Source organism: Rhinatrema bivittatum, chromosome 6 (assembly GCF_901001135.1).
Source record: "Rhinatrema bivittatum chromosome 6, aRhiBiv1.1, whole genome shotgun sequence".
Lineage (NCBI taxonomy): Eukaryota > Metazoa > Chordata > Amphibia > Gymnophiona > Rhinatrematidae > Rhinatrema > Rhinatrema bivittatum.
In genome coordinates this window covers 205198078-205224219 of record NC_042620.1, presented here as the reverse complement: position 1 = coordinate 205224219, position 26142 = coordinate 205198078, and the positions used below count along the sequence as shown (strand labels likewise).

At 45.2% G+C, this 26142-nt stretch overlaps 1 protein-coding gene across 2 annotated transcripts in view; it reads right to left on the bottom strand.

Annotated features, from left to right (window-relative positions):
* The window catches only part of DNAJB11 (DnaJ heat shock protein family (Hsp40) member B11), a 73838-nt gene that overhangs the window by 43946 nt on the left and 3750 nt on the right, over positions 1 to 26142 (bottom strand). For both annotated transcript variants that reach the window (XM_029606469.1, XM_029606468.1), the window contains exon 3: positions 24742 to 24839. In XM_029606469.1, coding sequence (XP_029462329.1) covers positions 24742 to 24839 — 98 coding nt within the window. The remainder of the gene's footprint in view (positions 1 to 24741; positions 24840 to 26142) is intronic.

Genomic DNA, 26142 nt, shown 5'->3' with positions numbered 1-26142 from the left:
AAGTCAGGAAGTCCAAGACTGTTGACCGCCACCCTGCAGAGAGTCTCCAACTTGGCCTGGATGAGCCAATCGTCCAGGTAAGGGTGGACCAAAACTCCTTCCCGATGGAGAGCGGCCGCCTCTACCACCATGATCTTGGTAAAAGTGCATGGCGTGGTGGCGAGGCCGAACGGGAGCGCCTGGAACTGGAAGTGTTGTCCCAGAATATTGAACCTGAGATATGCCACGACCATCATAAGTATCGGTATGTGCAGGTAAGCCTCCGTTAAGTCGCGTGAGGCCAGCATCCCCCAGGAGAGGAGTCCAGAAGTCACCGCAAGCAATCCAGGGATTGACGTCCACAGCCCCAGCTTCCAGAGGCCCTGCATCCTTTGAGTAGAGGAGGACTGGAAACGACCCTTCCATTAACTGAGTGAAGATCAATTTATAGGTGGTTAAAGAGGATTGGTAAGTATAGTTTTCAGAAATTTTGGGGCTTATAAAAGTTTGGTGAAAGGTGAAATTAAGGGATATATTCTTTAGAGTTTGTGTGTGTCTGAGGTAATAAGCAAGCCAGAGATAGTTAATTCTAGTGTCTGTCTTTCCCACCCACTCAACCCTTGAGGGCGGATTTTAAGAGGCCTGCTCGCCTAAATCCGCCCAAATCCGGGCGGATTCAGGCGAGCAGGGCCCTGCGCGCCGGTGAGCCTATTTTACATAGGCCTACCGGCGCGCGCAGAGCCCTGGGACTCACGAAAGTCCCGGGGTTTTCTATGGGGGGCGTGTCGGGGCGGGCCCGAACTGCGCGGTGTTTTCGGGGCGTGTCGGGAGCGTTCCGGGGGCGGGGCCGGGGGGGCGTGGCTACAGCCCGGGGCGTGGCCGCGCCCTCTGGACCCGCCCTCAGGTCGCGTCCCGGCGCGCTAGCGGCCCGCTGGCGCGCGGGGATTTACGTCTCCCTCCGGGAGGCGTAAATCCCCCGACAAAGGTAAGGGGGGGTTTAGACAGGGCCGGGCGGGTGGGTTAGGTAGGGGAAGGGAGGGGAAGGTGAGGGGAGGGCAAAAGAAAGTTCCCTCCGAGGCCGCTCCGATTTCGGAGCGGCCTCGGAGGGAACGGGGGTAGGCTGCACGGCTCGGCGCGCGCCGGCTATACGGAATTGATAGCCTTGCGCGCGCCGATCCAGGATTTTAGCGGCTACGCGCGTATCTACTAAAATCCCGCGTACTTTTGCTTGCGCCTGATGCGCCAGCAAAAGTACGCCAAATCGCGCGGTTTGAAAATCTACCCCTTGATTTTTAGGCACGAGACACTTTCTCATTAAAAATCAATCAGGGTCTTATCTAAATCATACTAATGTACCAGCCCTTATTGAAAGTTTAATCATCCCCTTGTAGGACACTAGCTGATTAATTAGTAAATTCACCTGTAAATTTAAAGTACTCTCATTCCAACTCCCTTAGTATCCTAACCTTAACTAGGAACTCAATAAAACTAAGATGAAGGCAGCAGTCCAGCAGCAAGAGGGGGGCTTTCCAGTCTTTTGTATTGAGTGTCACATGTATGATTTTTTACCAGCCGGTGAGAGATTGTATGTGTGCACTCGGTGTAAAGAGCTCCTGGATCTCAGGGAACGAGTCCGATCTCTGGAGGCTAGAGTAGCAGACTTGGAGGAGCTGAGGGAGACAGAGAGGTACATTGATGAAACCTTCAGGGACATAGTAGCCAAGTCCCAAATCCAGTCTGGCAGCCCCAGTGCTGCCTTGGATCAGAAAGGTCTCCCAGTAGGAAAACATCACCCTGGTGTAGCAGGAAGTGATCCTGTAGCAAGGACCTGCTCTCCAGGTGATGTATTGTCCTCTCGCACTGAGGACAAGTCTCCCAGGGCTACTGCCCAGGAGGGAAGGGTTAGGCCAGCCATCATAGTTGGTGATTCGATTATTAGAAATCGAGATAGCAAGGAGGCTGGTGGACATGAGGACAGCCTCGTAACTTGCCTGCCTGGTGCGAAGTTGGCAGACCTCATGGGTCACCTAGATAGGATTATAGACAGTGCTGAGGAGGAGCCGGCTATCGTGGTACATGTGAGCTCCAACGACATAGGAAAATGTGGGAGAGAGGTTCTGGAAGCCAAATTTAGGATTTTAGGTCGGAAGCTGAAATCCAGAACCTCTAGGGTGGCATTCTCTGAAATGCTTCCTGTTCCACGTGCAGGTCCCCAGAGGCAGGCAGAGCTTCAGAATTTCAATGCGTGGATGAGACGATGGTGCAGGGAAGAGGGATTCAGCTTTGTAAGGAACTGGGGAAACTTTTGGAGAAAGGGGAGACTTTTCTGAAAGGATGGGCTCCACCTTAACCAGAGTGAAACCAAGTTGCTGGCACTAACTTTCACAAAGGAGATAGAGCAGCTTTTAAACTAGAACAAGGGGGAAAGCAGACAGTCACTCAGCAGTGCATGGTTCGGAGAAATGTATCCTTGTAGGATACTAATGAAACAGGAGAGTTAGGGCATCCCAACAGAGAGGTTCCATTAAAAGCAAACATAATCCATGTGCCTATATGTAAAAAAATCAACGAAGCTAATGATTTCCGAATTATCCCTAATAACTGAAAAGCAGGTTGTTAATACAAACAAAAAACACACGTTGAAATGTCTGTATGCCAGTGCCAGAAGTCTAAGAAGTAAGATGGGAGAGTTAGAGTGTATAGCAGCAAATGATGAAATTGACATAATTGGTGTCACAGAGACTTAGTGGAAGGAGGATAACCAATGGGACAGTGCTATATTAGGGTACAAATTATATTGCAATGATAGGGAGGATCAACTTGGTGGGGGTGTGGCACTTTATGTCCGGGAGGGTATAGAGTCCAACAGGATAAAGATTATACAAGAGACTAAATGCTCAGTAGAATCTATATGGGTAGAAATCCCATGTGTGTTGGGTAAGAGTATAATGATAGGAGTATACTACCGTCCACCTGGACAAAATGGTCAAACAGATGATGAAATGCTTAGAGAAATCAGGGAAGCTAACAATTTTGGCAGTGCAATAATAATGGGAGATTTCAATTACCGAGACCAAGAAGCAACAATGAGCAAGTACTGCACCTCAAGCAAAATCGCAAAGTACACACAGTGCAGGTGAATATTCAATCCTGACAAGATACTTTGAAAGTCATATAAAACATAAAATGTTTTATTATTTCAGTAAGGCAACTCCACAAGTTTATACACACACCGACTTAATGGCGTCCCCCGACATGGTCCCGTGTTTCGCCGCGGGCTGCATCAGGGGGGATCGCCACCGCAGGGATTCACAAACAAGCTGAAATATAAAGATATTGACAAATATCAGGATAATGAAGGGACTTATAGCCGACAATAATAAAGTGCATAGAATGTATAACATACCTGACAGCAGCATTTGAAAAGTGACAGGGAGCGCAATGCCCTTCATAGTTGACAGGTATTTAAAGGAGACAAAAGGCGCCAAAACCTACAGGAGAGAGAACCACGTGAGTCAAAGGACTCCATTCATTGGTTCCCGTTCCTGTAGTGCACCCTAGCAGTAACCGGAACCAGCCTATCCTGCTTGCGGATTTACGTGAATTTACCCCAATATTGACTGGGTAAATGTAACATCAGGACTTGCTAGAGACAAAGTTCCTGGATGTAATAAATGACTGCTTCATGGAGCAATTGGTTCAGGAACTAACAAGAGAGTGAGCTATTTTAGATTTAATTCTTAGTGGAATGCAGGATTTGGTGAGAGAGGTAACGATGGTGGGGCCACTTGGCAACAGTGATCATAACATGATCAAATTTAAACTAATAACTGGAAAGGGGACAATAAGTTAATCTGCAGCTCTAACACTAAACTTTCAAAAGGGAAACTTTGATAAAATGAGGAAAATAGTTAGAAAAAAAACTGAAAGGTGCAGCTGCAAAGGTTAAAAGTGTTCAACAGGCATGGACATTGTTTAAAAATACAATCCTAGAGGCGCAGTCCATATGTATTCCACACATTAAGAAAGGTGGAAGGAAGGCAAAACGATTACCGTCATGGTTAAAAGGTGAGGTGAAAGAGGCTATTTTAGCCAAAAAAAATCCTTCAAAAATTGGAAGAAGGATCCATCTGAAGAAAATAGGATAAAACATAAGAATTGTCAAGTTAAGTGTAAAACATTGATAAGACAGGCGAAGAGAGAGTTTGAACTGAAGTTGGCCATAGAGGCAAAAACTCATAATAAAAACTTTTAAAAATATATTTGAAGCAAGAAACCTGTGAGGGAGTCAGTTGGACCATTAGATGACAGAGGGGTTAAAGGGGCTCTTAGGGAAGATAAGGCCATTGCAGAAAGACTAAATTGAATTCTTTGCTTCCGTGTTTACTAATGAGGATGTTGGGGAGATACCAGTTCCGGAGATGGTTTTCAGGGGTGATGAGTCAGACGAACTGAACAAAATCAGCGTGAACCTGGACGATATAGTAAGCCAGATTGACAAACTAAAGAGTAGCAAATCACCTGGACCAGATGGTATGCATCCTAGGGTACTGAAGGAACTAAAAAACGAAATTTCTGATCTATTAGTTAAAATTTGTAACCTATCATTAAAATCATCCATTGTACCTGAAGACTGGAGGGTGGCCAATGTAACCCCAATATTTAAAAAAGGCTCCAGGGGCAATCCGGGTAACTATAGACCAGTGAGCCTGACTTCAGTGCCGGGAAAAATAGTGGAAACTATTCTCAAGATCAAAATCGTAAAGCATATAGAAAGACATGGTTTAATGGAACACAGTCAACATGGATTTACCCAAGGGAAGTCTTGCCTAACAAATCTGCTTCATTTTTTTGAAGGGGTTAATAAACATGTGGATAAAGGTGAACCGGTAGATGTAGTGTATTTGGATTTTCAGAAGGCATTTGACAAAGTCCCTCATGAGAGGCTTCTAAGAAAACTAAAAAGTCATGGGATAGGAGGTGATGTCCTTTCGTGGATTACAAACTGGTTAAAAAACAGGAAACAGAGTAGGAATAAATGGTCAATTTTTTCAGTGGAAAAGGGTAAAAAGTGGAGTGCCTCAGGGATCTGTTCTTGGACCAGTGCTTTTCAATATATCAATATATATATATATATATATATATATATATATATATATATATATATATATATATATATAAATGATCTGGAAAGGAATAAGACGAGTGAAATTATCAAATTTGCGGATGATACAAAATTATTCAGAGTAGTTAAATCACAAGCGGATTGTGATACAATACAGGAGGACCTTGTAAGACTGGAAGATTGGGCATCGAAATGGCAGATGAAATTTAAAGTGGACAAGTGCAAGGTGTTGCATATAGGAAAAAATAACCCTTGCTGTAGTTACACGATGTTAGGTTCCATATTAGGAGCTACCACCCAGGTAAAAGATCTAGGCATCATAGTGGATAATACTTTAAAATCGTTGGGTCAATGTGCTGCAGCAGTCAAAAAAGCAAACAGAATGTTAGGAATTATTAGGAAGGGAATGGTTAATAAAACGGAAAATGTCATAATGCCTCTATATCGCTCCATGGTGAGACCGCGCCTGGAATACTGTGTACAAATCTAGTCGCCGCATCTCAAAAAAGATATAGTTGCGATGGAGAAGGTACAGAGAAGGGCAACCAAAATGATAAAGGGGATGGAACAGCTCTTCTATGAGGAAAGATTGAAGAGGTTAGGGCTGTTCAGCTTGGAGAAGATACGGCTGAGGGGGGATATAATAGAGGTCTTTAAGATCATGTGAGATCTTGAACGAGTAGATGTGACTCGGTTATTTACACTTTCGAATAATAGAAGGACTAGGGGGCATTCCATGAAGTTAGCAAGTAGCACATTTAAGTCTAATCGGAGAAAATTCTTTTTCACTCAAAGCACAATAAAGCTCTGGAATTTGTTGCCAGAGGATGTGGTTAGTGCAGTTAGTGTAGCTGGGTTCAAAAAGGTTTGGATAAGTTCTCGGAGAAGAAGTCCATTAATGGCTATTAATCAAATTTAGTTAGGGAATAGCCACTGATATTAATTGCATCAGTAGCATGGGATCTACTTAGTGTTTGGGTAATTGCCAGATTCTTGTGGCCTGGTTTGGCATCTGTTGGAAACAGGATGCTGGGCTTGATGGACTCTTGGTCTGACCCAGCATGGCAATTTCTTATGTTCTTATGTTCTAAATTCACCTGTGCGAACCGCTATCACATCCCTCAGGGTCTCCATTCGAAAATGGGGAACCTTGAGAGCCTGGTTGACTCTTGAGATCCAAGATCGGACGGAAGGACCCGTCCTTTTTGGGAACAACGAAGTAGATGGAATACTGGCTGAACCCTTGTTCCTCCAACGGGACTGGAACTATGGCACCGAGCACTTGTAGCTTGCCAAGGGTCTGGTCGATTGCTGGCCGCTTCCGCAAAGAGAAATTATGTGAAGTTCTGGTAGGTCCCAAGCAAATGCATAACCTTTTTCTATCACCTCTAGGACTCACTGATCCGTTATAATCTTGACCCATTCCTCGAGAAACAGGGACAGCTGTCCACCTAAGTTTTGAATGGAGGAATGGGCCGGCCGTATCTCAGTGAGGCAAGGACTTTGTGGTGGAGTGCTGTTGGTTGCCATCCCGGAAGGGACGGCGGCCACGAAAAGAATGAGACCAGGACTGGGATCTGGAGGAGGTACCTCTTGGGAAAGATCCCCGTGTTCTGCTATTATATCGACGTTGACCTCTAAAGTGAGAGCGCGAAGGAAAGAAAGATTTGGATTGTTTCAGGCAGTACGCCGACAGCTTATGAACCTTGTTTTCTCCCAAGGTCCTCACCAAAAAGCAACTTACCCTTGAAGGGAAGGGTGCCCAACTGCGACTTGGAAGAGGAATCCGCAGCCCAATTGACACCGCAGAAACCATAGCCTTGGTCTGCACTCAGCTCCATACGCCACTGCCGCCTCTAGCCTTTCTGCCTGCTCTGCCTCTGCAGACGGGAGGTCCTGGATGCTGAGCAATTGTTGAACCCACCTGAGGCTTGCCCGCTGCATGAGACTGCTGCAGATTGTCGCCCGGACACCTAAGGCCAAGATTTCAAAGATACGCTTGAGATAAAGCTTGAGTTTGCAGTCCTGAACATCCTTCAAAGCCGTGGCTCCCACCACCGGGATGGTGGTGTGCTTGGCGACAGCGGAGACTGAGGAATCCACCTTGGGAACTTTAAGCATGTCCAGGCATTCATCAGGGAGGGGATAGAGCTTGTCCATTGCTCTACCTACTCTGAGCCCCGCCTCGGGGGACTCCCATTCCCGAAGGAGCAGCAGCTTGTGCATAGGATGTAACGGGAATGTATGTGGAGGAGCAGGGGAATCAGGCTTCCCTGCCAAGTATTCGAGGGCAGCACAGGCAAGAAGGGGGAGTGACTGGACCACCATTATCACCCCAAGCAGACAAGCAGGTCACCAGGAAAGAATTCCTAGGCTGTAGAAACAAGGGGCAAGCCCCCCCCCTAAGATCCCAGAAGAGCAGGGAGACAGGGCTGTCTCCCTGAAAAAAAAGAAACAGGAGTTTTGAATTTCCTTTTTTAAATATAATTTAGAATAATACTTGCTTGATGTGGAAAACAGAAGGAGGAAAAATCTCACAAGGAGACACAAACTGAGGGAAGGAAGGAGCTGCAGGTTCAGTTGCCTGCATCTGCTGGAGACAGACAAATACTGAAGGGATGCAGGGTAGGCTCTGTCCTGATATAGGATACCCTTTCAGTTTTTGTCTGTCTCCATCTGCTGGACAGGAGGCTCAACTCACTGTCTGGACTGATCCGGGTACGTACAGGGAACCTGCCTTTTTAATCCAATAGGTCTACCCAAACTGGCTTACAACATATTAATGTACAATTCATAAATACAGGATCAATATAGTATATATATATATATATATATACATATATATATACATATATACATACATACACACACATATACACATATACATACACACACATATATATACACACACACACAATTAAAACCAAAAATAATGCAAAACATCAATTCATAATTCAATACATAATTATTTATTTATTTATTGTTTTTGTTATACCGAGTTTCATGATAGGCATCACATCAACCCGGTTTACAAATAACAAGGAGTGTAAAGCATAATTACAATAACAAAAACTAAAATCTAAGCATCCAACTGAATTCCTTTTCTCACAAGGGACTGGATCACAGTTAATAAACAGTTACATAGTAAATGTCACCAGAAAAAGACCCAAGTGGTCTAGACCGTCTGCCCAGCAATCTTTTCTTTTTATTTAATGTATTTGATTTTTATTTTCTGTATATTTATCTATTTATATTTTCTATTAGGATAAATGTTGCTCTGTGAAGGTTATTCCAGTCAACACGGGATACCCTTTTCTAACATAAAAGTAAGTAACTAATAATGACAGGCCAAAAATGAAAAAAAAAAAAGTGAATCCCCTAGCCTACAAAAAACCTCATTTTCCTAAAATGGACAACAAAAACAGTCCAAATCATCCTCAAATCATTTTATGAGTCAACCAAAAGGCATTCTGCCTTTATAGATTTGCCCATGATGATAGCAGCAGGGAGGGTGGATTCAGAGCAAACGGAATAAGGCAGGGCAATGGCTGATGCAGAAAGACCAGGGCATCTCAGAAATGAGTGAGATGGATGGCAATACTTCTCCCCACAGTTCCTGCAATTATCATCTCACAATTAAACTACTGAAGGTTCACTGGCAGCACACAGCAACAGAGGTGGTAGCAAAGGAAAATTGGTTCTTACCTGCTAATTTTCGTTCCTGTAGTATCATGGATCAGTCCAGACCCTGGGTTATGTCACCAATCCAGCAGAGGGAGGCAGAGAAAACATTCTAATGACTCAGACATATACCCTGGAGCACCACCTGCAGTCAATCAGTATTGAGCAGTATTAAAGCAGAAATTTAACTACTAACATATTAACTAGCTATCTAAATAGGAGAACGAATTTCCAACTCACAAATCCTAAATGGAAGCAGAATCCCCCCCCCCCAAAATCTTGGGAACAAACAAGAAAATATTAAGAAAAATAGACAGCATGAAAGGCGGTTTAATCACCCAAACAGTGAACGAGCAGACTCTCCGAAAAGACAAATATAATAAACAGACAAAGGATGGGCGTCTGGACTGATCCATGGTACTAAAGGAACGAAAATTAGCAGGTAAGAACCAATTTTCCTTTCCCTGTATGTACTTGGATCAGTCCAGACCCTGGGATGTACCAGAGCTGATTCAATTAGGGTGGGATCCAGAGAGTCCCGCTCGGAAAATACTCTCTCCGAAGGCTGCCAAACTTGGAGCGTGAATATCCAAGCGGTAATGACGAGCAAAAGCATGCAACGACTTCCAAGTCGCTGCTTTACAGATCTCCTAAGGAGAAACTAACTGACATTCTGCCCAAGAGGTAGCCTGTGACCTAGTAGAATGAGCTCTCAACCCTTCAGGAAGGTCATGATGAGCTAGAAGATAAGCTGAACGAATTGTCTCTTTTAACCAACGAGCAAACGTAGCCTTCAAAACTTTATGACCTTTGCGAGGGCCTCTCCACAAAACAAACAAATGATCAATCGAAAATTGTAACTTCAAGATAACGCAACAGAGCTCGTCGTACATCCAATTTTTTAAGATCCCTAGAGGAAGGATCCAAAAGATCTAAAGACGGAAAAGCCGGAAGCACTATGGACTGATTTAAATGGAAAGAAGATACTACCTTAGGTAAAAAAGATGGTACAGTCCGTAATGAAATTCCTGTATCAGAAATTCTAAGAAAAGGCTCTCTGCAAGACAAGGCCTGCAACTCTGAAATTCTACGAGCTGAAGAAATGGCCATAAGAAACACCACCTTCAATGTGAGATCCTTCAAAGTGAGCCGAACACAGAGCCCTAAGAACCAAATTCAAACTCCAAGCAGGACAAGGATTCCGAAATGGAGGACGTAGATGTTGCGCAACTTTGAGAAAACGCGCCACATCTGGATGCGCAGCCAAGGATAATCCCTGAACCTTACCACGAAAACATCCAAGCGCTGCTACTTGTACCCGTAAGGAACTACAGGACAAACCTTTGGCTAAACAGTCTTGTAAAAAAAGATAAAATATTGGATACTGAAGAGTGAACTGCATCTACTTGATGCTCATTACACCAAGATTCAAAAACCTTCCACACCCTTGCATAAGCCAAAGATGTAAAGGTTTTCTAGAACGCAATAAAGTAGTCACTACAGCATCTGAATAACCTTTATTCTTTAACCGACGCCTCTAAAAAAGCCATGCCGCTAGAGAGAAGCGTTCGACCTCTTCCAAACAAACCGGACCCTGAGACAGAAGGCAGGGAAGATCTCGAAATTGAAGGGGACCGTCCAGTGCTAGTCTGACCAGGTCCGCGAACCACAGATGGCGTGGCCACTCTGGAGCCACTAAGACAACGTCGACTTGTTGAACTTCTATCCGACGCAGAACCTTGCCGATTAGAGGCCAGGAAGGGAACACGTAGAGAAGAACATCCCTTGGCCAAGGAAGTACCAGAGCATCTACTCCTTCCGCTCCTCTTTCCCTCCTGAGGCTGAAGAACCGAGGGGCTTTGGCATTCTGAAATGTGGCCATGAGATCCATTGCCGGAGTGGACCATCTGTTGCATACATTTGATAGGCTTCCTTGCACAGTTCCCACTCGCCTGGGTCGAGATGATGCAGACTGAGAAAGTTGGCTTGAATGTTGTCCACCCCGGCAATGTGTGAGGCTGCGATGCTGAGCAGATGTTGCTCTGCCCAGGCGATCAGCTGTTGTGCTTCCTGAGCTACCAGGAAGCTTCGGGTTCCTCCCTGACGGTTGATGTACGCTACCGTGGTCGAATTGTCGGAAAGAACCCGAACCGACTTCCCGCAAAGGACAAGTTGAAGAGCGATTAAGGCTAAACGAACCGTTCTGGTCTCTAAAAGATTGATCGACCACTGCGCTTCCTCTTCGGACCACTGACCCTGAACAGATGTATTCTGACATACCGCTCCCCAGCCTGAAAGACTGGTGTCTGTAGTGACCACAGTCCATTCTGGAATCTCTAGTGGTACACCTCGTTGCAGATTCGCTGTCTGTAACCACCAATTTAGGCTGGAATGAGCCGTCTCTGTAAGAGGAAGGGGAAGGTGGTATAGTTTTGAAACCGGATTCCAGCGTGAAAGCAATGCAGACTGAAGTGGTCTCATGTGCGCAAAGGCCCAGGGAACCAACTCCAGAGTAGAGGTCATTGAACCTAAAACTATCAAGTAATCGGAATAGACTGTAAGTCTCGAATTTGTGATTGAATCTTGAGAAGGCGATGCTCCGGAAGGAACACTATCCCTTGATGAGTGTGGAACCGTGCACCCAAAAACTCCAGAGATTGGGAAGGTAATAGGTGACTCTTTGTCTTCGTTGATCACCCAGCTTAGAGACTGCAAAAGGCTGATTACCCTGTTGATTGTATAATAACAAAGAGATTCCAACTTCGCTCGAATCAACCAGTCGTCCAGGTACGGATGTATCAACAGGCCCTCCTTCCTGAGTTCAGCGGCTACCACAACCATTATTTTGGTTAAGGTTCTGGGAGCTGTGGCTAATCTGAACGGGACAGCCCTGAATTGATAATATTGCCCTAGAATGCAAAACCTGAGAAACTTCTGATGATCAGATCGAATGCCGATATGAAGATAAGCTTCGGTGTGGTTGAGAGATGCTAGAAATTCTCCTCTGTGAACCGAAGCTATGACAGACCGATGAGTCTCCATCCGGAACTTTGGAATCCTTAGACAACGGTTGACCCTTTTGAGATCGAGAATGGGACGAAAGGTTCCTTCCTTTTTGGGAACGATGAAGAAAATTGAATAAGGACCTTTCCGATGTTGGAACTGGAACTATAGCTCCTAGGTCGCTTAAACGCTGTAGCGAGTCTTGGATTATGAGACGCTTTTGTAGGGAAGAACACAGTGAAATTAAGAACAGGTGGTGAAGTCGCCGAACAAAATCTAAAGCATAACCTTGATTTATCACTGATAGAACCCATTGATCCGACGTACATCTGGCCCATTCTTCGTAAAACAGAGACAGCCTGCCCCCTATGATGGGAACCGGAGAAAGGACCGGCCTTATCTCATTGGACAGACTTTGTGCCTCCTGAGACTTGGGAAGTTCCAGGTCTACCAAAGCGGCGGCCACGAAAGGACCGAGACCAATTCTGTTGTCTACCTGAAGACTGTTTAGCTGGAGGAGCCGACAGACGAGAAGAATGAAATCTTCTGTTAGACCGAAAACGAGAGTGAGATGAAAAAGAGCTTCTAGGCCTAGGACGGTCCTCTGGCAATTTGTGAATCTTATTTTCCCCTAGGGACAAAATTAAATTTTCCAATTCCTTACCAAATAATAATTTTCCCTTAAAGGGTAAAGCCCCTAATTGAGCTTTGGAGGATGCGTCTGCAAACCAATTCCTCAACCAGAGACGTCTGCGAGCCGATACAGAAGCAACGATAGAGCGAGCAGAGGTCCTAATGAGATCATATAAAGCAACTGTAGCTTCCAGTCTACCAGCCTGAGCAACTTCTTCTTCAGAGAGGTAAGAATTGTTTTGTAAAGCCTGGACCTATCTTAGTCCAGCTCGCAAAGCCAAGCTACTACACATGGCTGCCCGCACACCAAGAGCAGAAACCTCAAAAATTCGCTTAAGCTGAACCTCCAGCTTACGATCTTGGAGATCTTTAAGAGCTGTAGCCCCAGTTACTGGAATAGTTGTTTTCTTAGTGATGGCTGAAACAGCGGCATCCACCTTAGGAAATTTTCAAATTTCCAAAGCTTCCTCAGGTAATGGATACAATTTTTCCATGGCTCGTGCTACCTTAAGCCCCAACTCAGGAGTATCCTACTCCCGGTACATAAGGTCAGTGAGAGAAAGATGAAAAGGAAATGATGTCGTGGGACCTCTAAGGCCAAGCAACACTGGGTCAACGTCACCCATCCGAGAATCCTTTACTGGAACCTCGAAACCCAATTCCAGTAAAATAGACGGAATTAAGGGACTAAGTTCCTCTCTTCTAAACAGGCGGACTACTTTGGGGTCATCCCCATCCGCAACATGAGGGTCTGAACTAATACTCAAAGCAGGGTCTTCATTTAAATCCCACTCTGGCAAGGACTTGTCCGGGATAGGTAAAGAGCCATGCTCAGAATCATCTGGAATAAAAAAAAAATTGTCTGACGAAAGGGACGCTTTGGAACTGACCCCACTCCCAAATCCGTGGGACTAGCCCTTTTTGAGGAACGTGGCCTTAACCTCTGTTCAGATGAGAGACTCCTATGTCTCTTATGAAATTTCTTAGATTTGTAAGCTTTGCGAAGAAAACAAAGAAAATCCCCTGAAAAGGCAGAAGAGGAAGAAGAATCTGAAATCTCCTCCAGGCTTTCAGCCGATAAAAATGGCCCTGTTTCGCGTGGCTTGTCCCCCCCAGGGACTGCCGGCTGCGGCGACAGCGGAGGCAGGTCAGAAGCACCCTGAATAGCTTGTTGTGTTGCCACCCTCAGAGTAGACAGGAGTGCCTCAGTTCCCGCACTGCAGCGAAAAGAGTCCGGGGCAGGAGAGCAGCTGGGCCGAGGTTTTAGGGCTGCGCGAAGTGGCAGAGTCCCTTTTTTTTTTTTTTTTTTTAAAAATCGGCAAACTTGATGAGCCTCCCCCCCGGGGAGACAGGATGAACAGAGACTCTCCCTGGAGAGACGCGTGCGCATCCCCACAAGCGCTGCAGGCCACGCCTCACGGCATTATAAAGAAAAAAACGGCGTGAAATATAAAGTATGAAAAACTAAAAAACTAAAAGAAACCCCAGCGAAAAACAAAGGCACGAGCCCACCGAACACCAAAAGGTAAGTAAATAACAATTCAGCTGTGAAGAATTATTTTTATTTTTTTTTACCTGACCGAAACGCCGCAGCCCTCAGGAGCTGCTCCAAGTAGGGTGAGTGAGCCGGGCCCCCCGGTATCACCCCTGCCAGGAGTGGTTGCTGGGTACAAAACCTCCCCAACTCCGGCAGCCTCAAAAACCAGGAGGGATAATCCTCCCAGGACTTGGCAACCTCCCGGGAGGCAGTGAAACGGCTGTGAAGAAAAAATAAAACCTTTTTTTTTTTTTTAAATAACTTAAATGAAAAGAACAGGCTCTCTTCAAAAGAAAAAGAAAGCCTGCAAAAAAAAATTAACTCCTAAACTACCTGACTAAAAAATAACAAACTACTACAGACTGCAGGGGTTAGGGATGTCCACCTCTGCTGGGAGACAGAGAAATACTGATTGACTGCAGGTGGTGCTCCAGGGTATATGTCAGAGTCATTAGAATGTTTTCTCTGCCTCCCTCTGCTGGATTGGTGACATAACCCAGGGTCTGGACTGATCCAGGTACGTACGGGGAACAGTATATTCCTGAAGGAATTCTGCATGGCACAGAACTTTTAATATTTTGCACAGAATTTGGAGAGAGGCATGGTGGGCTGAAAGTAGATCCCATCCCACGCATGGCAGAGGACTGAAGAAGCCCAGCGAGCAGAGCAAATTCTACTCTGACCTAAGATTGGATAGACCCAGTAGGCTGCAAGAGGACTACTGCTTGCAGTCAAAGATTAGGCTCAGAGGGAGAGAGGAAAGGCTCAGGATAGCTGCATGCCGAACCAGTAGTGCTTGCAGCAGAAAGACAGCCTGTGTAAAGGAGTGTGTATGCGAGTAAGAGACTGGGCACCTATGTGAGTGAGAGAGAGAAATATTGTGTGTGCGTGTGTACACAAGAGAGCCTGTGCAAAGGAGTGCATGCATGTGAGAGAGAGAAAGCCTGTGTGAAAGTATGCAAGAGAGAGAGAAGGAGCCTGTGTGAGGGTGTGTACAAGAGAGCACCTGTGTGAGGGAGGATGCATATGTGAGTGGAACACAGGGAACCCTTGTGAGGGGATACATAAGAGAGGGATCAAGCAATAAGTGTCTGAACAGGGGGACTGCGGGGGGACATGGTCCCCCCCCATAATTTCTGCTGGAAGCCTCAGTGGCAGTGAAACAGCACATTATGTCCCTTCCACTGACACTGCCCCCACCCCCACTGGCACTGCTGCAATCCCCTCAGTTACCCTCCCTGCTCCTGGAGGATCACAGCCTTTTGCAGTGCCTCAGGCTGCTTCCTCCTTCGCGGCTACCAGAGTCTGAATGATGTGATCAGGCACCAACAGCTGAAGAGAAGGAAACAACCCACATGGCACGGCCGCAATCCTCCAGAAACAAGTCTGGCTGAGCCACCATGGAGCCTGTCCCACGGCAGCCGAAGAAGCAGCCCAGGCTGTTACAGAATCCCATCCTATGGCAGCAGAAGTAGTAGTCCAGGTTGCTGCTGCAGCTGAAAATGAAGCCCTAAGAGTGTCTTCCTGCCTGCATGTGTGTATTAGAGAGAGTGCCTTCCTGCTGCGTGTGTGTATGAGAGAGTACCTGTGTATGTATGAGTGCCTTCTCGCCTGCCTGTGGGTGTGTGTAAGTGCAAGTGAGAAATGTCTTAGACTAGAGCATGAACATGAAAGAGAGAGAGAGAGAGAGAGAGAGAGAGAGAGAGAGAGAAAGAGAGAATGAATACAGTTTCTGTGGTCACCCTCCCCCATTCTACAATATTCTCAGAATGCCCTAAAAAATCCCAGGTATGGCGAGGTTTTTTAATCTTTACTAGTTTTAATTTTGGGGTGTTATTTTATGCGTCTGCTGTTTTGAAATATTTTATTGTTTTTTGTGGAAATATTGTAACAAATATTAAGAGGTGAGTTTTTAATTATGGGATGTTGCATTCACTGGTGGATCTGAAATATGTACTCCTTTTAAATTTATTCTTTATTGTGATTTTCAAATATTACAAGTAAGACAAATCTTACTAAAGAGAAAATAAGAATATCCATATCAATACAGAACTATTTATACAAAATATAATAAAGAACACAAAACTTGATATGTTTTCCTCCAAAAAGTAATATACAAAAGAAAAGGGGGACGGATATTCAGGAGAAATTAGGCAATTACAACATTTTCATATCTTACGATAAAGAAATAGCTTGACGTGATTGACAGCACACATTTTTTACGATCCCTACTTAGTGCAAACTAGGAGATATTAGAGGAATCACCCTAGCATTCAAAAACGATTTAAGCTGCTCAGGATAGTAAAAGATAAAACATTCATCCTTATATTTCACAATGCATCTGCATGGGTATCTCAAAACAAAAGAATAACCCAAAGTTTTAACTTGTGATCTATAAACTAGGAATTCCCTTCTCCTTTGCTGTGTAACACGCACAAAGTCAGGGAAAATTCTCACCAGAGCTCCATAAAATGGACTCGTCATATTTTTAAAGAAACTTTTCATCACAATTCCCATTTCATATTCTGATGCAAATCTTACTAAGAGAGTAGGCTCTATCACAAAGTTCTACTGTGGAGTCTTCCAGATATTGAGTTAGATTCTCCATGATCTCAGTCTGATTTTCAACACGTTGTCTGTCTTTTTGTGGGACTGGAAGGAAAAATTGCTTAACAATACAGGGTAGCCTGCTCTCGTCAAGCTTCAGGTTTTAAAGAAAAAATGTCTTCACAGTCATATCAATTGTTTGTCCCACAATTTTAGGGAAATTCAAGAATCTAAGGTTGAGATGTCTGGAGTCATTTTCTAGATTTTCAATTCTGCGCGAAGCATTTGTAACATCTTTGATCAACTTCGCATTACATTCATAATTTGTTTTTAAAGTAGCTTCCACCGCTTCAATCCTGGATTCGACTTTTCCCAACTTCTCTTCCACCTTTTCCACTTTTGCATTGAGAGTTTCAGCTTTTGCCTTGGATTCAGAGACTTGCCCAAACCGGCCACTAAGTCCCATAATGCATCAAGAGTCACAATGGCTGGCTTAGTTGGCAAAAGAAAGTGGCTTGACTCACCTACTTTTTCATCCAGCGTTTTTTCTCTCTCTTCCGCCCTGCTCGGGGGTCGATGTTCTCTCTCTTCCGCCCTGCTCGGGGGTCGATGTTCAAACTGCCTCCTCTATTTCTCCCTCTCCCTTCGCAATGGCTCCCTCAGGAGAGTTAGGCAAGCTGTGGAAATCTCCTCTGTGTTCCACTCCTGCCGACAATACAGCCGTTCCTTTGCCGAGCTGTTTCTCAGCAAGCACAGGGAAGCTGGTGGGAGAAGTCATCATCGGGCGCCGGGGATCTGAAGGGCAGAGTGTCACTTTCCCCTGCAACGCGGAGGCTCCCTCCAACGCCAAAGCAGGGGGTTTTCTCCTCCATTTTCGCTGCCAATGCTGGTGAGTATGAGGTTATTAACCGTTGCCCTGTAACCAGGGTGGGTCGGAGGGGTAAACCTGAATTTTCCCCTTTCTTTTTGCAGGCATTTTCAGAGAACTTCAGAAATTCACGGAGCCGCGTTCTCTTACAGACAGCACACTGCCATCTCGTCCCCAACAGTAATCTTTTCATTTATATGATTTTACTATTATGAATGGGTGGAGCTTGGGGCAGAGCTTGGTTGGCCCCCAACCAAAAAAGGCATTACGCTGACCGTGGGTCAAACTATGGGAGTAGAAAGCTGGGGAGTGGAGCTAGAGTAGAAGGAGTTAAACCTGGAGGAGGAAGGAAGAGATAGTAGGGAATGGAGGAGTTGGGGCCTAAGAGGGCAGTGTGAAAGTGGTCTGGCCAGGGGAATACGGAAAAAGGGTGGAAGGGACACTCTTATACTCTACTTCTAGGGGATTTTTTTTTGTTTTGCAATTTTCTTTATTCAAGGAATATAAAGGAAAATTGGTTCTTACCTGCTAATTTTTGTTCCTGGAATACCACCTTGATATGTTGCCTATACATAATACATCCAGAAGGCAGTTCTTTGGCATCATATAAGAGCATTAGCAGTAAACTTGAAAGACTGATCATATCCAACACAGCTTCAAATGGGACTCATCCCTTCTAGCAGATAAAGACAGAGAAAGTTTCACTGACACTGCCATATAACCTGATGTGCCACCTGCAATCCCTCAGTATTGATCTGTACCCAAGCCAAGATTCATACCATAAAAAACCTAATGAAATAGAAACCTTCCACAATGAGCAGGAGAAAAAGCCAAAAGCCAAACCCCACAATGTAAAAATCCTCTTTCCAACCACAAACCAGGAGAACAATCTTGAAATCCTGAGCAATTCTGCAGCACATATACAAAAGTATGAGTGGACTCTCCTTCTCAAGCAAGGAAACTCTGGACTGATCCGTGGTATTCCAGGAACGAAAATTAACAGGTAAATACCAATTTTCCTTTCCTCTTGCCATCTTGCTAATAGAGACTTCATTTGGTCAACGCTGCTCGTATATTCAAGTCAAATTTGTGCTTATGTTCTTGTAATCCACACACAAAAGTAAATTCCTTTATGGCCCAGGAAAAGGGGAAGGAACCCACCTATCTACCAGGCAAAGTACTATCTAGTGGGAAAGCTAACGACTTTGACTAATTAATACGGAGCCCTTAAAATAGCCCAAAATGCGAGATAGTGTCAACTACAATAGGGATAGCCTCTTTCGGGGTCCCAATATAGAGCAGCATATCATCTGGAAAAAGGCTGATCTTGAACTCATGCACCTTGTATAAAAAAAACAAACTCTAAAGCTTCACACAATGTAGTAGCCAACAGTTCCAAATATAATAACGGTGAAAGGGGGCATCCTTGTTGAGTACCTCTGCACCGTGGAAAAGAAGGGTGACCGTTAATGAAAATTTGTGCATTCATAAAAGTATAAAAACTATTAAAACCCTGTAGGAAAAATCATCAGTAGACCCATATTTAGTAAGCAGCCAAAAAAGGTAAGACCAATTTACTTTGTCAAACGCCTTTGTGGCATCTAAACTTAAAAATAGGGCTTCAGAGTTGTCTGCCTCCAATATAAGCAAAACCTTGGCTACACTAGTTAAAGAAAACCTATTGCACACAAAGCCACAATAGTCAGGGCCAATTAAAAAGGAGATCGCACTCCCCAGTCAAGAGGCCAGAATAGGCGCAAATATTTTCATATCAGTACTGAGGAGGGATATTTGGCAAACACATTCAGGTAATAAGAGATCTTTTCCTTTTTCATGCAAGATGGTGATTAACGCTTGGTTCATATGGACAGAAAAGTGCATGTTCACAACAGTCTCATAAGAAAATATCATAAGAACATGCCATACTGAGTCAGACCAAGGGTCCATCAAGCCCAGCATCCTGTTTCCAACAGTGGCCAATCCAGGCCATAAAAACCTAGCAAGTACCCAAAAACTAAGTCTATTCCATGTTACCGTTGCTAGTAATAGCGGTGGTTATTATCTAAGTCTACTTAATTAATAGCAGGTAATGGACTTCTCCTCCAAGAACTTATCCAATCCTTTTTTAAACACAGCTATACTAACTGCACTAACCACATCTTCTGGCAACAAATTCCAGAGTTTAATTGTGCGTTGAGTGAAAAAGAACTTTCTCCGATTAGTTTTAAATGTGCCATATGCTAACTTCATGGAGTGCCCCCTAGTTTTTCTATTATCCGAAAGAGTAAAAAATCTATTCACATCTACCCGTTCTAGACCTCTCATGATTTTAAACATCTCTATCATACTCCCCCCTCAGTCGTCTCTTCTCCAAGCTGAAAAGTCCTAACCTCTTTAGTCTTTCCTCATAGGGGAGCTGTTCCATTCCTTTTAACATTTTGGTCACCCTTCTCTGTACCTTCTCCATCGCAATTATATCTTTTTTGAGAGGCGGCGACCAGAATTGTACACAGTATTCAATGTGCGGTCTCACCATGGAGCGATACAGAGGCATTATGATGTTTTCCGTTTTATTCACCATCCCCTTTCTAATAATTCCCAAACATGGATCTCAAAGTTGGCACTAATAACTGTTCTAAAATACAACAAAAACTCACTCCCTAGGCCAACTGACTCTGCCATTTTAGAAAGCATTAGGGCCTTGACATGTGAAATGATCTCAAGTTCTGAAATTGGCCCATTTAGTCTAGCTATCTGTTCAGCAGACAACTGAGGAAGTTTTGAGTTTCGAAAAAACATAAGAGCAGAATCTGGACAAATACAAATTCCTATAGAACTCCACAAAGACTTGCAAAATTTCAGACAACCTATGCTTTCTATGATGTGTTGAAGTTTTAATAGCAGAGACTGGGAAATTAACAACTCTCAAATTTAAGCTTCTCAAAACATTCTCAATATTCTCTAATTTCTTGAGTGGATCAAATCAGACTAAACCAAACCATGTTGAATCCTCTCAATTGTAGCCACTCGGGAATCTAAAGCTTCAATCTTTGCTCCATAAGAAGAAACCAATTAATCAATAACCATTACATATTGATTTGGATCCAGAGAAACTTTAGTTAAGGAGAAATAGAGGCTTCTAATGAAACTAAAGCGTTCCAAACGGCTTCCAATGCAATAACTGCAGGCTTGATTAAGGTTACCTTTGGAGCTAGGCGTATTCTGGTATCCGAACCACTTTCACTCAGAATGGTGTTGTTTTCAGCCAAATCTCTTTCCAATGTCAATGACACAGTCTGCAGCAAGGGGGCATATGATGGAATTCCCTCCACAGGGGTAGAAAAAAACTCCTCCACCTGGCTCTTCCGAAGAGGCCACAGAACTATGGCCTATGACTGTCGCTGTAGCGATTCCCCCAGGGGCCGGAATCACTCGATAAACTACAGGGTTTACCGGTCTCTGCTTCACTTCTACAGGCATTGTGCTAAAGGGAGGAGACGGCATTGTAAATGCATTGGGACACAAAGATGTTTCCTTGGTCAGCGGCAGTGGCATTCGCTCCACTTCGACATCCGCAGCCGCCCGCATATTCGGCATAATTATTGGTATGAGGGCAAAGAAGCCCTCAATCCGAGGCTGAAGCCTGGGCAATCTCCCTCAATTTGGCTTTCCTTTTAGTTTGAGACATTGCAAGAAAAATGAAATGCAAGCCAAGGGAACGGAGAGAGCTCTTGCCCAGCTTCTCAAAGCGTGGCCATCTTGGCCTCCCCAAATGTACTTTTCTTTACTTTCTGTATGCCTTTGTTAAAATAAAAAAAGTCTTAAAAAATTGGTCCCAGACTTCAGCTGATTCTGCTGAAGCTTTAACTGACACCTTTCCCTCCGTTTACCTCAGATGGGTAGTTGCTGCTTCTGAAGTATGGGAGGAGCCTGAAGATATCAAAAAGAGCAGAAGGGGTATCTTTGGAAGACTAGATGCTTGTAGGGAAAATATTGGCATAGGGTGGGGTGGATGCCAGTTGACCTCTTGCCACAGTTGTTAATGACTGCATGGTGTATTGTTGCTTTTCAACAGAACCACTGCCTCTGAATAACTATTACCAAATAAATTGATCTGCGCAATGCACATCTGCATGACAATCATGCATGCCCTCTTGGAAGCCCTTCACTCACCAAGTGTGGGAACTGCGGCCATCTTGAATTCGGATGTGGCTGCTACAGTGCATCCACAGGACAGCCCTGATGCCGATTTCTCTTGGCCCCCGCCCATTTTGACTCCCGGGGACTCCTTAGCCGCGGGGGCAGATTTAGGACACAGCTCCTTTGCACCTTCATATGGGGCCCATACCCCACCTGCCTTTTCAGCAGATTTTATATTGCTAATGTATAATGCTTACCTGGCCCGTATGTATCAGCAGGATAGCGTGCCTTCTGGGCCCCCTCTCCCTAAGGTACCATATTTTTCGCTCCATAAGATGCACTTTTTTTCCCCAAAAGTGGTGGGAAAATGTCTGTGCGTCTTATGGAGCGAATATTAAAAAAAAAAAACTACAACACCCCCCCCCCCCCCCAAGTCTTGCCAAAAGTCCCTGGTGGTCCAGTGGGGGTCATGGAGCGATCTCCAGCACTCGGGCTGTCGGCTGCCAGTATTCAAACTGGCGCCAATAGCCTTTGCCCTTATTTTGTCACAGGGGCTACTGGTGCCATTAGTCGGCCCCTGTCACATGGTAGGAGCACAGTTTAATTAAATTTAAAGGGTTGGGATGGGAAATGGGGACAAAAAAAACCCATTTAATGCCCTCCCCTAATTTGCTCCACAAGACGCACAGACGCCCGGGAACAGCCGGTTTAGCACACCCTTTTTTTTTTTATTTTCCCGCTCTGAATCCTAGGTGCGTCTTATGATCAGGTGCGTCTTGTGGAGCGAAAAATACGGTAAGCAGATTTGATGATTCCCAGGACGTTCCGGGGACCCCCTCAGGCTCTACCTGTATTCGAGTAGTCCCCAGTCCAAGCTTGCCGGACCCGTCTCCTGTCGATCCGGAATGCACGTGGAGGGGGATGATCCCAGGGTCTTGCATCTTTTTAAAAGGGATGAGCTGGAACCGTTTATTCCCCATGTGCTATCTGAGTTGGATATAGATGCGCCTCAAGCACGAATACGGGAGCGTTGAAAGGGGATCCTGTTCTAGCGGGGCTACGTCCCCTTGCAAAAACATTTCCTTTTCACCCCATGTTACTGCAGCTCCTATCCAGAGAATGGGATTCTCCTGACTTGAGCCTACGAGTGGGGGGAGCTATGGATAAGCTCTATCCTCTTCCGGAGGAATTCTTAGAACTTCTCAAAGTTCGAAAGGTAGACGCGTCTGTGTCGGCAGTCACTAAGAGGACCACCATCCTTGTGACAGGAGGGACAGCTTTGCGCAACCTACAGGACCGAAAACTGGAAGTCTACCTCGAGAATTTTTGAGGTGTCAGCCTTGGGGTCAGAACAGTGGTCTGCAGCTCTCTAATGCAAAGAGCAGGGCTGAGATGGGTACAGCAGTTGCTCGGTGCCCAGCAGCTGTCACCTGCTGAAGCGCAGCAAGCAGAACGTCTGGAGGTGGTGATTACTTATTCGGCTGATGCGCTATATGATCTCTTGAGGGTCCTAGCCAGGTCGATGGTGTTGGCAGGTTTGGCTAGATGTCTCCTCTGGCTCCGTAACTGGTCAGCAGACTCTTCTTCCAAGTCGCAGCTGGGTTCTCTCCCTTTTAAGGGTAAATTGTTGTTTGGAGAAGATTTGGAGCAGATCATCAAATCCCTTGGCGAGAACAAAGTATGCAAGCTTCCAGAAGACCATCCGAGGAACTTCTGGACATCCAACTCATTTAGAGCCTGTTTCAGAGGACAGCGGCGTTTTTCACAGTCAAGGCCTGTTACCCAATGACCTCCATCTGTCTGGTCTCAATCCTGGTCACATTCCCTCCGTGGCCACAGATCCCCTCGTGGGGGCTTGCCACAAGGAGCCACTTCCAAGTCAGCTCAATGAAGGGTCGTCGGCCCACTCCTCGCCGCCCAGAGTAGGGGGACGGCTCTCCCTGTTCTACAAGGAGTGGGTCAAAATCACGTCGGATCGTTGGGTCCTGGATATTCTAAAGCACGGTTACGCTTTAGAGTTTGCTCAGCCCCTAAGAGATAGGTTCCTTTTCTCCCCCTGCGGACCACTGCGGAAGCAGCTAATCGTACGTCAGATGCTCAACAGACTCCTCGACCTTGGAGCCATCCTCCCAGTACCACCGGAAGAGCAAGGCGCAGGCCACTATTCCGTCTACTTCGTGGTTCCCAAAAAGGACAATGCTTTCTGGCTCCAAATTCCATCAAGCATGGCCCGATATGCTGCCAGCTGCCGTCATCCCTTAGGCATGTATGTGTGCATTATATAGGCCCCACGGGAGGGGGTGGGTGGGGGGAAACGCTGAGTGGCGCTCTCCGATATCATGCTGACCGGCCTAAAGCTAGGGCTTCACTGTACTACCTCACCTCAGCAACGGGTCTCCTGCCCTAGTAGTGTGTGTTGCCTTTAAGCTCTTAATTCCTGTGTTCCCGATTCTTCATCCAGCCATACCTCATCCAGCTCTTGCCTTGTATTGCCAGCCTTGTCCATATTTCTCTTTATCGTGCCCTTCTGTAAACCGTTGTGATGGTATTTAACTTAACGACGGTACAGAAAATTTTTAAATAAATAAATAAATTTTCCGTGTGCCCTTGTCCACCCTTCGCCTGGCTTCCAGATCTAACCTCTTGCTTAGGTTTGACCATGACTGCCTGCCGCCTGGACCTGACCACAATTGCCTGGACAAGACCACACTTGTCTGCCATCTGCCCCAATTTTGGCCTATCTCCAACACAGTCTGCTGCGTGCCCTTACCCTGGCGTGCCATTAGACTCTTGCTCTAGCTACCACCCTAGGGACCTGCCTAAGACTTGTTTGGCTGCCTGAACCCAAGGGCTCAACCTGCATGGGAGGCGGCTGGTGTAGGTGAAGCTCCAGTCTGTCCTATTACAGGGCGCATTCGCCAGCTGCCGGCATAGGCCTCAAAGGTTCCCCTATGAGGCTACATCAACTACGTGCAACACAAAGGGTAACACCCGAGCCACCTTTCACATCTAGGTTATGTACATTTCTTACCTTCAAATGCAAGCAAAAGAGGAATTTTCAACATTTACCGTTACTCAGATCCTGCATCATTCTCTAAACTAGTGGCCAAAGGAAAAAAGATGAAGGAATCCTTTGAGTTACTTTCCATGATAGGATTATTTAGCCCCCTATATTAACTACTGAGAAAACGTCTTCCATCTCTGTGTGCCAAGTTCTCAGTTACTCACTGTGAGAAGATGTCTCCATGGGAGCTGTGGTGTCCATCCTTCAAGCCTTCTTCCCCATAGGCATCATACTGTTTCCTCTTCTCCTCGTCTGATAAGACCTGTGCAAGCAGAAAAAAAAAATACTGGTCACAGAAGAGATATATAGCCCATTGATGCTTTGCCTCAGCAGATTTCTGAAGTGGACAACAGAGACAGAGTTTAGGACTTGATGAAGACCCACCTCCACCATTATCTCAGAGAGTTGGTGATTCAGTTAAAACCATTACCAAACAAAGCCAAAACAGAAAGATTCTGGAGAAATGTATATGAGGATCTCAATGATCACAACACAGAAGCAGAATGGCCTCAAATATCAATAGAAGGGCTGGAAACCAGGTGAAAAAGAACCCCAAATTGAAAGAGCCCTGGCCCTGACGGAGTGTCCAACTTTTGGCTCAAATAATTAATAAACTCTCCACCAGGAACTGGTAAATTGCAAAAATTAATGGGACCACCAGAATTATCATCACTCTGGCTAACAGGAATAATACTTCTCACTCTGAAAGGAGACATAAGCAAAAACCCCCAAAATTACTGATCAATAACTTGCCTACCTAAAACCTTGTTGTTCGCAGTCAGATACAAATAGAAAACACGATCACACGGATCAGTGGTTCCCAACTTTTGTTTCGTGGCACAGGAGTCACTGTATTGTGGCACACCACCCACTTCCCCTTCAATTCCCTCTCCTCCTACCCCTTGGCACCATCATATTTTCCCTTCCCTCTTCTCTCAGGATCATAATCATGCCTGTCCCCGGGCATCAACATCTTCTTCCCTTCCCTATCCCCCACCCCTCTGGTATCATCATCATCATCATGTTACCTCTCCCTTATTCTCTGGCATCAACATCACCTTCTCTCTCCACCTCCTTATCTCTATCATCATCACCACCTTCCCTTTCCTTCTACCCCTCTCCCCCACCCCCCTGGCATCATCATCTTCTCTCTCCCTCCTCTTTACCTTGGGTGTCACCGTGAAGGTACCTGTGCCACTTGCCTCTTTCTTGTAGATGGTTTCCTGGCAGATATTAGAATATCCTTAATCTCAGTAGGGAGAGAGAGATGACTCGCCTCCGGAGGAACTATCATATTTGAAATTCATTGAAAAGGTGGGCTCCCTTTTAAAAATAGAGACCAAGACATTACTAGATCCAAGATTGGAGGATCATAGCATTCTTAAAATCTTCCATGTCCCATTGGAATCAATTGCACCCCTATCTTATGCGGTCCTTGATACATTAATGGACAAATCGTGGAGATCTCCATTCTCGGGTCCCTCCACTTCTCGGAAGTCTGATCTGAAGTATAGGATGCGTAGATCCTTACACTATGGGTCAGTACAGCTACCTCACGCATCAAT